The 14,220-nt window shown below is 36.5% G+C and overlaps 2 protein-coding genes and 1 long non-coding RNA gene across 4 annotated transcripts in view; 2 read left to right on the forward strand and 1 right to left on the reverse strand.

The window, feature by feature from the left end:
* The window catches only part of LOC107746784 (fibroblast growth factor 5-like), a 7,034-nt gene extending 2,953 nt beyond the window's left edge, over positions 1-4,081 (forward strand). Inside the window, exon 3 of the mRNA XM_016561074.1 lies at positions 3,719-4,081. Coding sequence (XP_016416560.1) covers positions 3,719-4,081 — 363 coding nt within the window. The remainder of the gene's footprint in view (positions 1-3,718) is intronic.
* Positions 1-6,132, reverse strand: part of LOC107746785 (uncharacterized) — a 41,162-nt gene extending 35,030 nt beyond the window's left edge. For both annotated transcript variants that reach the window (XR_001640732.1, XR_001640731.1), the window contains exon 1: positions 6,073-6,132. This is a non-coding gene — a long non-coding RNA (uncharacterized LOC107746785). The remainder of the gene's footprint in view (positions 1-6,072) is intronic.
* A 98-nt stretch (positions 6,133-6,230) lies between these two features.
* cfap299 (cilia and flagella associated protein 299) overlaps positions 6,231-14,220 on the forward strand; it is a 46,637-nt gene continuing 38,647 nt past the window's right edge. Inside the window, exons 1-2 of the mRNA XM_016561078.1 lie at positions 6,231-6,353; positions 8,308-8,432. Of these exons, the coding sequence (XP_016416564.1) occupies positions 6,246-6,353; positions 8,308-8,432 (233 nt within the window). The 5' untranslated portion in view covers positions 6,231-6,245. The remainder of the gene's footprint in view (positions 6,354-8,307; positions 8,433-14,220) is intronic.

A 14,220-nucleotide genomic window follows, 5' to 3' on the forward strand; every position in this document is an offset into this window, starting at 1 on the left:
ATATATATATATATATATAGAGAGAGAGAGAGAGAGAGAGAGAGAGAGCATAATATATATGTAATAAAACATTTTTAAAGTCTCTTACGCTCAACAAAGCTGCATTTATTTTATCCAAAAATACAGTAAAACAGTAATATTGTGAAATATTATTACACTTTTTAAATAACTATTGTCTATTTTATTATATTTTAATATGTAATTTTCTCCTGTGATGGCAAAGCTGAATTTTCACCAGCCATTACTCAAAACTTGTCATTATGTCACTATCCTTCAGAAATCATTATAATAATATTGCATATAATAATGTTTAATATTTCAGTTGAAAATGTGTTTTTTTCAATATCTTTGATGAATGTAAAGTTCAAAAGAAAAAAATACCAAATACCAAATACCAAAAGTTTGGTAACATTATAAATGTCTTTACAGTCACAAAAAAAACACTTTACTGCATCCTTGCTGAATAAAAAGTATTATACATATTTATTATATATAAATTGTTCTGTACCTGTGTAGACCCTACTTCACATTAATGTTTTACAATTTTAGAAATATCTTGTATGGGGCGGATAATAAAGTAGTCTGATAAATCTGAGGAATAGCCTCCAAACTGCTGCAGACATCATCTGTAATTAAAGCAGCTGCAGCGGCTCCGTCAGACTTGAATTGGGTTTCATTTCCTCAGACCAGCTACAGTTGCACAGGCTTATTTAATAGCTATCAGCTTGGGTTTTAAACCCCAAGCACTTCACTTCGTAGACAAGTCGGCCTAACCAAAGGAGTATCAAATGACTTAACGTCTGATTTTTGTTGCACTGTCTGTCATATTTAATATTTAGATGTTTTCATAGTGGCAATTTATTGCTGCGATAATGGCAAGGAAGACAGATGTACATTATGCCTTGTGACCTACCCAGCAAGCCATTACCAGCATAATCATTGCAAAGCTTAAGAGGTCACTGCATTTATTAAGAAAACAATGGAGAGCGGGTGAGAAACCAAGAGGGAAATGGAGATGCAACCGTCTCCCATTCCATGAAACGTGGATTGCTCATGAGCCAGAGATGTGTCTCAAATGTAACTTTGCTCACATGGTCTAAAGGTAAAGGAAACAACTCTGAATAATATGGTGACACTTACAAATGGAAACAAATCTGCCATGCCAAGATGTAATTATTCGTATCTGTGTCTGCAACGGTATAATAACTCCACGCTGGTGGTGCAAGGCTGAACAATGGAGGTACCACAGTATGGGAAATCTTGAGAAAGGATTGTTTGTGGATAATATTCACAAAGAAAGCTGTCAGAGAACAGACACAGGTCAAACAGCTGTGCAAGTTCATGACTTAACAATAAAATGTCTACTGCTTGCAGACACCCGAACAGACACATGGGATCTCTTCAAACATGCATCGAAATAACCCCAAAAAAATGTCATAAAAGGATGTATCCTCAACAGCTGGCTGCTGTTTAAAACAGCGGTCATGCACTTCCAGAAGACAGAAACCATGTACCCTAATCAAACAAACGTTCAGATGTTTTTGGGGCAAATTACCACATTTAGGGGAGAGATGTGAAGTTATGTGAAGTTATAACTTCACATCTGAAGTTATGGTGGGTCAAGTTGTGACTGGCATGTTTAGAAAATATTGTAATGGCACCATTTTCTGCTTTGCTGCACTCTTCAGCAAACCAGAACAGTTTTATTATTTCAGAGTTTGGGAATTATGCAAGACCTCTTACTTGGGACTGACCCTCATTAAATTCATGATATAGTTTCCCACCAGATGTATTTTTAGAGAGTGAGGCCAAAATTCTTAATGTTAGTTGTGTACAGTTGTTAATATAAGCTGCTGTTTACAAACTACTAACAGTGCTCCCAAAAAGTATTTGCACACATTCATTCAAAGTCACATTCGACAGAGAGCCAGAGAAGAAACAATAACAGACCAGTGATGAAGTAGTCTTATCTAAGTTTGCTTCATGCCTGCTATATAGTGTTGATTTGACCAAATTCATCTAATTGAACTATCTGAGCTTTGGTCAGATATTTAAAACATGAGCGCGATCTAATGGATGTCTGGTCTTGTCAGTGTATGGCTGCATTTCTGAAAGCCTACCTAAGGAGAGAGGCTTGCACATAACCATAGATTGCATGCCTACAAACAAGCATGTGTCCTGCTTTCCTGTGCCCTGGAAGGATAAAGTTGTTTCATAGTCTAATGAGTTTTCAGCCCACACAAACGAAGCTCTGCTTCTGTCAGTCACCCCAGTCTTTGATTGGAAAGTCGGTTTTGATGACTTTGAGCTAGGAGATAAAAGTAAGACTTGCAATTATTCTGAAACCCCCTCAATGCTTCATTCTGGGGCTCGGTGTCTATAATCTGCTTGCTGCTTTTCATTAGCTCTCTTTATGAGGGGCTAACTCAATCAGGCCACAAAGTGTTCTCTCTCCAGCAGCTGCTAATGTGGCATCCAACAAAGTGCGTGCACAGTAATTACTTATTGTGTGCCCAAAGTGTTAAAGCTCTATTGATGTGCTGTGGCACTGTCTATTGCTGAGGTAAAATTGAAGCACAATACAAAAGCCGATCACTTCCATATACAGTTCTGCTCGTAAGTGTACATTGCAGAATTTGTCCTTTTTTTTTTTTAAATGCCGACTTTTTTTTATTTAGTACTGCCTTGATGAAGCTACATAAATTAAGATTCAAGTTGTGCATTAGTACATGGTCCTATAACTTCTTTAATTTCCCAGCATTCTCTGCACACATGGTTTTTCCCTCAATGTCTAGTACATATATGTTGTTGACATCCAGCTTTGCCACTGAGGTAATTGTATTTATATTTTCAATTTTAGAATATTTTAATAATTTTTTTTTGAAAAATACATTTGTAAAAGATTATATTAAAATATAACATTCTTGTGGAACACTCTTGTGCAGCATCTTTGGGACAGTACTAAAATATGATTTGATTTGAAAGATTATTTTACTTATTATTTTTTAAATGCTACAGATTCTGCAACTGTAATGGTTCTTATTTGTTTTAGTTGGATCTGTACTGTATATTTAATACAGTATTTTTCCTGTATTGTACTTTCAATACCATTATCACCATCATTATCCTTGCAATACAGAAAATGAAAGCTCATAGATATTCATTATGCTTTTTCTATTCCTCAGTCTATAAAATTATAGCATAACTTACGATGAAAATCGAGCTGGAAAAGAACTACATGTCTGGTACACTGATCATGTCCTCTGGTGTTGTGTGATATCTACTATAATACAAACTGCTACTCTGAATAAAGAAGAATTATTTAATTCCATGGTGAAGTATGCAACAATGGTCTATTTATTTTATTTGTAGGCTCACAGTAACAAACTTGCTGAATAGCTTGCAGAAAAAAAGCTTATGGCGATTACATTTATACTAGAAATAGTAAAAGTTATTATCTCATTTGAAAGTAAGATGTACAAATAGTACAGGAAACCATACACTAAATAAACACCATTGCAGCTGGACTCCGGCTGAAGTACAAACAAAGATCATCAGAGGGATCTAGTATCATTCACAGGCTGTGTTGAAAGCCAAGATTCAAGACATATTAACATGACCATTAACACGCACAGGCGTATCAGTATCAGACTGAACAACTTGTTGATTTTCTATCTTTGTATCTTTTCATTTCCCCTTTTCCTGTCCTTTTCCCCAGGAGAGCTTTACAGATGACTGTAAGTTCAGGGAGCGGTTTCAGGAGAACAGTTACAACACGTACGCCTCAGTGATCCACAAGAACCATCGCACTGGTAGAGAGTGGTTTGTGGCACTTAACAAGAGAGGTAAAGCAAAAATGGGGTCCAGTCCGAGAGTGAAGTCACAACACGTGTCTACACATTTTCTGCCGAGGATGAACTTGCATGAAAAGACTGAACAAGGATTCACAATAACAGACAAAGAGAAGGAAAAACAACCACCTCCACATCCACCAACACCTTCTATAACGAAAGTCGCAGCCAACACCGGAAAGAAGAATCGACCAGTAGTCAAATACTGGCCCAAGTTTCGATTCGGATAAACCAGTGCTGTCTTAAACATGGACTAATCTTGCAAAAAAGACAAGCTGGGAAAAAGATGGTTTGCTGAAACAACCAGTTTTCTCTTCAGGATAATCAATACTTGCTTAACTTAAATGACTTGAGCATTCCGGTCATCACGTACATTAAGGGCTGAATCAGCCAATCACAAGACCTTTTCAGGACGGAACTTCTGAAGTCCGATGTGCATTTCATGAGGATCTTCTGAAAATCATATATATTTGAACTAAAGTCGCTTTACAAGAGGATTTGCATTATTATCCTCAGTGATTTTACAAAATATAACTACATTTTTATATTATACCTCACTGTATTTATACAATATATTTATGTCTCTACAAGCTTTTTTGCACAAACAGTTATCCAGCTCCCAAAATTATAATGTTTGTGATGGTAATATGCAAATATATTTTTTAAAAAGGTGAACAACAGTACAGGAAAAAGAAGGCATATGAATTTGAATGCTTCTGGGCTGAATAATGCACATGGATTACTTATTTGCATGAAAAGTCCATATTTCTTCTACTAGATGTCTGTCCATCAAAACTATCAGGCTAGATGCTGACTGTCGTGGAAATTAAAATCCTGTCATGACCCCAGTTCATTCCACAGAAGAGCGATGTCTCACAAGGATAAACATGTCTTGTGGGACTGCTCTGTGTTTTTTTATGAGCTCTGCTCATAGATGTATCAAATGGCAGACAGTCGTGGTATGACCCTTCACAAAATATCCCTATAACTGTCAAGCAGGGCACACTGAAACAGTGTGGAAATCATCTTTAGTGTTTACAGGTGATTGCAACCATAATCCATTTCCAAACTTTTCACAACAATTCATTTCTAATAAACATTTCACTGTAATGACATTAAAAACATCCTGTGTATAATTCCTAAAATTATTCTGAGGCTATTGTCTGTTTTACAAACTACCACAAATGTTGTGCTTTTGTATTTGGAATGGGAATATATTAGGATACAACAGAAATCCTTAAAAGATCATAAAGGTTTAATCACAACTATTATTGCACACTTTGTTAATTCTGCATTAGATTCTCCTGGAATCATCAATGTGGCCAAAATCCATATTATGCATGCATGGTGGTGGTAGTGGATATCTATGTCTGAAGACTTGCCCATTGCAATTGACATAACAGCTGGCTTGTGCCATTACCCTGTTGGGCTGATCCAAGGGGTAAAGTCAGGGTTTGGTGGAGGTCAGACATTCCACCGGAAAATGGTTTACAACAGTGTCTCATCAAACAGGTTGAAATACAGGGGTCAAGACATCCACATCAAATGGTGTCTGCATAAGCCGTAATGCTGAACAGTGCTATGGCTCTAAAGGTTTCTTCATACTTCTTGGATATATGCCAAGACATACATCCATAGCCAGGAGCCTTTTGTCTGGGAATACAATCTTTGCCATTCAAATAATAATATTCCTTCAAAATATTATTAAAGGACAAAGGAAATGCTCTTCAGCCTAAATAAATAAAAATAAAATAGATTACATAAAGGAACTCTTAAAATATGAATAATTAATGTTTGCTTTTAAAAATGAATCAGTCGCATTGTCTTTTATTCTGACATAACAATGAGGCAAGATGATTTTAAATTTGCATGAAAAATCTTAAAGCTTTCATTTAGAATCTGTACCAAAATATGATGCAGTTTCTCAAAATAATATGATAATATAAAATTCAAATTATATTATATTATATTATAAAGCCATGGACGCTTAGACTGCAAGAAATCATTAATTACACAGAGTAGGTCTTTGTTAGTAGGCTAGGCTACCAGAAGACAAGACTGTGCTAGACCACATGATTCAACAAGGAAATCACATAAGCATACATTCGCCTGCCACTCTTATCATAGCAGAATTAGTACTGGTATTGCTTGTAATATTAATATCTGAAATAATAAATATTTTGTAGCTCTAAGAAACAGCATTGCAGACAGACAAACTTACACTGATGTTGTCGCTTGAGATCGTCTAATTTTCCCGCAAATCGCACTTGTTTGGATGGGCGGGGCTTACGAATTTATATTGGATCATGATTGGTTTACAACCGGAAAACACGATAACTGCTACTATCATACTACAGCTGTCTGTTACCATGGGAATAACTCAAAGTAAACAAGATGGAAGACAACAGCGGCGTCTTTGCGGGAGAAACCGTGGAAGAGTTTCGCACTTATGAGGACTTCTTAGATTCTCAGATAAAACCTCTGGATTTATTTTACCTTGAGGTGAAGTATTAAAATTCGCGCTGTAAGTTAAACCGTCTGTGTCATGTGACGTTGTGAATCTCACGCACACTGTGAGATCAGATGCATCAAGAAAACGATTTATTTTGTTTCATTGCTAAATCAGCATTTTATTAGTCATTGTGAATAGTCTGGCAGTTACGCTTGTGCACACATTACGATAGCCTATGCAGACAGATGGAGTAACAAAGTCATTTCTAAGTATGGCCTGTGAAAGTGTACGTTTGCAGTTTAACGTTAGATGGCGACATGGTACTTCTTTCCTGCATGCTTCTATAAACTACAACGTTTTCTCATCATAATGTACAATGGTAAGTGAGACACTTTGTAGTTATATTTATTATAATCTTATTAGTATAAGGTTGTCATTTAACTAAGTCTGATGCAGTCGGTTTATACAAGATTTAAGTCAACATTCAATGACAACATCAGGCAGTACAGTGTCTCTTTTAGCCCAGTTTTAGAAATTTGGATGAAATTAATCAAATAATGAAATTTTGTAATATTGACTGTGTTAGTTTGGTTAATGAGTGAGGTAAAGTCATGGTATACTGTACATATTTTACACTTAATGTAAGAGCCTTGGAAACTGTAAGAGGCTTTGCCGGTATGGACTTAAAAAATTCCCCATCTGATTTAGTTGGGATTTGTTAAAGTGCATGGAAGAAAATAATTCAAACTTAAGTTGTAGGAATTGTCTGTAGCAGTCTATAAATGCCAATGTGTGGTTTCCTTAGCAATGAGGACTCTAGGAATATATTCAGAGACATTCTGATTTAGTTTCATATGTGGGGGCATATTTCTGGTTACAGGAATGAGCCTGTCTCAAGTTATAAGGTGTTGTGTGACTTGATTGGTTACACATTCAGTCATTTACACAGTGCTGGATTCAAAATTCAAATCTACTGTCTGGAGTTTTTGGTACTACAATCAACTATATGGTCTTAGGTCGTGTAATTAATAAGCAGTACAAAAAATTCTAACTTTTTTTTTTTTTGAAAGAAATTAATACTTTTATTCAGCAAAGATGCATTAAATTGATCCAATGTGACAGTTTATAAGGATCAAAGATATTTATAATGTTAAAAAGATTTATGTTTCAAATAATTCTTTTAAACTTTCAAATCATCTGAGAATCCTGAAATCAAAAATTACACAAAAATATTTAGCAGCACAGCTGCTTACAACATTGATAAAAAATTATAAATAAATCTTAATTTCTGAAGGATTATGTGACACTGAAGACTGGAGTAATTTTTGCTGGAAATTCTGCTTTGCCATCACAGGAACGATGAAAAATCTTTAATATTTCTTTTAAATTGTAATTTAGGCTCAGATTTTTTGATGATGTGTTAGAAAATATATTTCGGTAACATTAACATGGTTTCAGTGTCAACCTTACAGAGAAAAAAACATTTTACCTATTTTTGTTTGACATTTATACTTTTCACTGTTTGACTTTTAGTGTATTTATATTAAGATTGAGTTTAACCCTTCACAAATGGATCTTGCCATTTGAGTCTGAGTTTGGGGGGGGTGTTTCCTCGGCAGCAGCTCTCTACAAACTCAATGCCCTGTAGCCACATGAAAGCAGCTCCTCCTTTTGAGGGCATAAGGAATCTCACTAAATCATATGGAAATGATACTACCCACTTTTAACTAGGCTGCAGTGACATGTGGCAAAAATCCTTGATCCTGGCAACCATGAAAATATCAGCGCAGCTCATGTAATTTTGTCATATAAATAGCATGTATACTAAAATAGGATTGATATAAATAGCACTTGAGCACAAAACTAGCACAAATGTGTCATGAATACACTGGCCTGTTTGTACAGAAATGCCACAGCAGATTGTCAAACTGCATGATTTATTCATATTATTCAGTCAGTTTTAACCACCCCCAGCTCAGCAGATCTGTGTTATTGCTCCTCCAGGATCAGGAACTGGCCCGCCAGCTGGTGGAGCTGGGCCACAAGGCTAGCAGTTTGGAGAGGGAGGAATTTGAGACAAGGAAAGCAGCTGCCGAGGCCTTCAGGCTTGCTTCAGGGAGCCAACAGAAGTAAGTATTTTGTGTTGTGACCATGAAAAGGGGACAAATTTCACACCAGTATGTGACCTTGAGAACATGTATTTTCCAGAATGGATTAATTATTGATGCACATTCACTGTAAATATCAAAGACATCAAATGACAGTAAGATGGTAGCAAATAATCTAAGATTATAGGATCTAAATGTCCAAGGACACAACAGGGTCTTTTTAGAGCAACGTTGGCTCAAACCACTAAGGACTTTCCGATGACGTTAATGCTCTTTATAGATGCACCTGACAGCTCATGTGTTTCTTCATCCCTTCACTGTGAGAGAGGCAAAAGCTTTGTTTGTGGGAATTTTTGGGATGCTGTAAACTTGGACGAGGATTGCATAGTTGCTGTGGTGAGGCTTCAGGAAACATTTTTGGAGAACTATATTTGTGTTTTCTTGGGCTGCTTGTGGCAGCTCCCCTGCCTAACCACCTGCAGACGTGTCTTTGTGGCGTTCAGTGCTTGTCAAAATGGACAGAATTTCTGAGTCTCAGTTTAAGTAAAATAATATTAAATGAAAGAAAAGAAAAAAAAGAGTCTATTTTAGTTTAAATTGCAGTTAAATAAGAAAACAACTCTTTAGGCATATAATTTGATACAGCCTTTTGAAAGGCTATTGTGTTTACTTCAAGCCAATAAACTCCTTGATAGTGCTCCTAGTGTGTCTTTCTTAAAGGGGTCATATGATGTTGCTAAAAAGAACATTATTTGGTGTAATGAAATGTGTTTGTGCAGTTTAAGGTTCAAAAAACACATTATTTTCCACATACTGTACATTATTGTTTCTCCTCTATGCCCCGCCTTTCTGAAACGCGTCGATTTTTACAAAGCTCATCGGTCTGAAAAGCGAGGTGTGCTCTGATTGGCCAGCTATCCAGTGCGTTGTGATTGGCCGAATACCTCAAGCGTGTGACGGAAATGTTATGGCCCTTACCATACTGTGATACCGTGTCCCGGAGCGACTAGACAAAAACATTAAAACCCATTATAAAAAAGGCATTTGTTGCATCCAGTGGGGACATTATTACGGATTATAATGAATGACTTATACAGTCTTTTTACGCGTTGCCTATCGCGCCGCGTAAACAAACCCAATGTCTGCATTTGTGATCGGAGAAACGACAAACAACAAGCCCTACTCTACACTGCCAAAAAAAAAGGAAAACTTGAAATCGCATCATATGGCCCCTTTAAACAAGAAGCTCAAATAGTCAGTGAAGGTCTGTACTGCAGGCCCCAATTATTTGGGCTTTCTTAAATCAATAGTTTTCGACATAACATGCATTATTTGACCATTTAAGTGTATTTAGTCATGTTTCCACATAGCAAATAAGTAAACAGTGGCTCTTGGTTACTTGCTTAAATTGATGCTAGCAAAGTGTGATCTAAATGTGGTTTTCACATCCACCTTTCTCTCCACAAGAGGGCCCTATCACCTCAATACTGTTCCTAGGTTACCATAGCTATGCACATCTGATGGTTAGTATGCCTATCAAGTCTAGGTTTAGTTGTATGCTGCAAAGTTACTTCACTTAAACTCTGAACAATCTCCAGTAAAATTCTGTAAAAGACTTAGTCTGGACTGTTATTTAGATACTGTATTGCTATAATTCTTAATCACTAAGCTTGTATGAGTGATTCACAATGCATACACAATGGCATCACAATGATTAGTGGAACACAATGCATAGCCTTACTGCCTCTGGAGATTGTGAAGACAAGCCGAACACTTGTAATAAAAGACCAAATGGTGGGGAGGGGACATGACTTGTGTGGTTAAATGTAAGTGAGCTATAAATAAGGTACCAATATATTCATTAAATAGCATGTTGAACTTTTTGTTCATTCTTAAAGAATGAAACATCCCTGTACGATTTGGGGGCTTTTATGCTCAACAAGGCTGTATTTATTTGATCAAAATACTGTGAAAACAGTAATATTTTGAACTATTATAATTTAAAGTAACTCTTTTCTATTTCCTATATTTAAAATGTAATTTATTCTTGCAACGATAAAGCTAAATTTTCAGCAGCCATTACTCCATTCTTCATTGTCACTTCAGAAATTATTCTGCTGATTTGGTGCTCAAAAGCATTTCTATTAGTGTTGAAGACATTTGTGCTGCTTAATATTTTAAACTGGGATAATTTAAAGATCCCTAGATAAGTAAAAAGTTCAAAAGAACATCATGTATTTGAAATAGAAATCATTTGTAACATCATAAATGTCTTCACTAACACTTTTGATCAATCTAATGCATGCTTAATAAATAAAAGTATTCATTTCTTTAAAAAAACAAACAAACAAACAAACAAAAACCTTACTGAGCCCAAACCTTGGATGGGTAGTGAAGCAGACAGTAAAAATCTTTAAAGTTTAAAATCTTTGATTGATTTACAATTACCTTCAACTCAACAAAACAAACATTAAATCTCTCCCCTTTAGTGACTCCCTCTTAATTTCCATCTTCCAGTGTGCTCTTTCTCTCTCTCTCTGCCTTCCTTCCTCTCTTTCTCTCTGCCTTTTCAGGCCTGCCTGCAGGTGTATAAATAGAGATGTTTTCAATTAAGATGTGCTTTGCCTGTAGCGTGCATCTGATCAATGAATGCTCCTGCACCTGTGGTAATAAAATACCAGAGGACGAGGGAGACTGTGCTATGAATGCTAATCAGATGTTGCCCTTTTGTTGCCACGTTATAGGCTAGTCCATAACATGCTTCATTTGACAGATAGGCATTGTTGTATCTTGCCAACAAATCACAATTGAACAAATGAAGGGATTTCGCCTTGAGAAACTCAATACTGGATGCAATGGGAAAGTAGGCCAATTTAGTCCCAAGGAGTATTGAAATAGTACACTTACAAGTATACTACTAGTACACTGATATTTGTATACTTACTACATAAAGTATACTTGAACTTTACTTAAGTATACTTACTAAAATAAACTTGAAGTATACTACTTTTTGGTAAGGGGATGAGTGAAAGCATTACTTTTTTCCACTAATAAATCAGGCCCATACAGAGAGAATGGGAGCCATCATGAGTTTGGCTCGGATCTGAGCATATGGATCGTGCAAAAAAAACAAAACACTGCAGTCGCGTAATTCGTTTCTCCTGTAGTACTGGTGTTTAGCGCCGAGGCTATGTCGAAAACCGACTCATGCCCACTCAGCAAGTTTACAATTCACAGTGTCCTCATAAATGCTGCACCACTAGGCCTGAATCAAAAAGCGTAAGGTCACACAGGTTCCGCACATTCTGGTGCGAGTTTCAGAGAGACGAGGGAGCCTGGTGGTTTTACGCAGGCCTGATATGAGGCCCTGGCAGGAGCCCTGAAACCTGCAGTCTGGCCCAGGCCCAGCAGTAAATGTCAGCAGATGTCCTGACCTCGCGTGCTCATGACAGGCTCTGGAGACTCGAGCTCGAACCCTCCCCCCAAACCCCCAGCACAACCAGCCATGCTCTTTGTCCATTGTTTGACTCCTTCAAAAAAATGCCACTCTCCACAAATTCACCCCTTTCGAAATTGATGGTTGAAGCCATCTCTCACTAGCCAAGTAAAACCCTGCTGCGAACACAGACTGTACATATGCACGGCGGTGTTAATCCCTCACTCACATAGGCTGAAATAAGACCTTCAGGCCTGTTTTTCAGGGCACGGTCAGGAGGATAGCTGGGACTATGCTGGCTGTCTCACAACGGCCCAGCATATGAGGTGCTAAATGAAGCTATTTGGAAAGTTGCTGCATACGTGTTAGTCACTCAAACAGATAATTACACTGCTCTGAAGCCAGCAGCATGTCATTTGAACACTGTAACAATACCTAAGCTTTATATATTGAGATTTGCATGAGTCAGCATAAGTGCAGTGATAAACATTCAATTCGAAGAAGGCAGTTGTTTGCATAGACTTCATTTTATGTTGGGGATGTCCACACCACTTTTTTCCCATGGTACTAACATTTTGTAATAGTATTTCTTCTGTTGTAAAGGGGAGAATAGCTTGCGGCAGTGATATCTAATACAGAGGAACTGTCAAGCAGATCTCTTTTTTCTATTCTCTATTCTATTCAGGAGCTTGAATTGATCGATTGTATCCACAAACCACTATGTAAAGACAATGTATGCTTTGATGTAAAAAACAAAATTCAGTGTGCTGCAGCTGGTTTTTAAATAATTTTGTTCTTTTTTCTAATCATGATGTCAATAACTTGTCCTGTTTTGACTTGAAATTAGTACACTATAAAAGGAAGTCTTGGTTTACCTAGAAGTGATTACAAAGGACAGCAGTGTACATAAAGAAATTAGTTGAGACTGTTGAAACATATCATACATCATTCAAGGGTTGAGCATTCTTCCGGTTATACACAATGAAGGGATAATTTACACAAAAATGAAAAACCTGTCATTATTTACCTGTCATTCCAAACCTCAATGACCTTCTTTAATGTGGAACAGAAGATAATTAAAAAATGTTTTTTGTTTTTTTTCATAAATGTTCTGCAAAATACTTCCAAGAAAGAAAGAAATGCATACAGTTTTACAACAACATGAGGGTGAATAAATTATGACAGAATTTTTACATTTTTGGGTGAATAGGGTGGTTTGTTTGCAACTGTTTGTCTTTTCTGGATCTACACAGTGTTCAACACTGTGTTTAGTTCAACTTTATTTCCAGCATCCTGCTTTAAAACAGATGTTTATTAGGGTCTGTCTTCTGCTAAAGGACTAAGCCTTTTCTAAGGTCTTTGTGGTAGTACAAGAGACTAAACAACCTACCTGATGTGCACTATATATACTGTATATTTATATTCAGACCATAGCGTCAGCAATTTAGTTTACAAATGCTCGCTGAGGGTGAATTTGACCTGTGTGTGCCAGTAATCTGTCATAGCTGATCATCCATCTACCTCAACAGAAGAGTCCAGAAAAGCAACAAATAATTGATGTTAATGACACAGTATATCTACAGTCATTATTATAAGGAGAAATAAAAGTTTTCTTGACATGAATAGGTTTTTGTTCCCATTATCCATTTCAAAATATAAACCTACGTTAGTTGATTTTAACTTATATGAACTGAATTTTGGGTTATATTCAAATCAACTGAGCAAATATTCTCACTCACCAGAATTAAAAGCAAGCTTCCTTGCTCAGCATGTTCGCATTGAAAAGAAATGGGATTTGTCAGAAATAACAAGATCTTGTTTCAGTTTCCTTTAAAGAGCTTTGCAATGGATTTATTCAATCTGGAAATAATGTTCTATTTCACTGACTTGTCACTTTACTTTTTCACATCCTTATTACTTGTCTTGAAGCAGGCAACCTTTTGGAAATGCTACGGATGTTGTTTTGAGTGAAACTAGGTTTTTCAAAAATTAATTGGCCGCATGTGGAGTCATTTTAACAGTGTGGATCTTGTTACGAAGCTGGTGTTGAATTGTGCTCTGAATGATTGAGACCAGGAAAGACTGTTGCACAGAATCAACAGTGCTGATGTGGATTAGGACTAAGAAACAGCATTTAAAATGTAAAAATAACAAAATGAATGTACTGGCACAGAGTTTTTTTTTGTTAGACTAACACGGTTACAATCAATCTATACCAAAAGACTTCCTTTCATTTCAAGAGTCTCTGTGGTTATTGGTTATTTTTAAATTCCATGACATAGCCTACCACAGAGGTGCCCAAACTTTTTACTGTGAAGGATCAAAAATTAAACTTGATTAAAGCCCCGTTCACACCAAGAACGATAACTATAA

The sequence above is a fragment of the Sinocyclocheilus rhinocerous genome, unplaced genomic scaffold (assembly GCF_001515625.1).
Source record: "Sinocyclocheilus rhinocerous isolate Xijiao unplaced genomic scaffold, SAMN03320098_v1.1 scaffold468, whole genome shotgun sequence".
NCBI lineage: Eukaryota > Metazoa > Chordata > Actinopteri > Cypriniformes > Cyprinidae > Sinocyclocheilus > Sinocyclocheilus rhinocerous.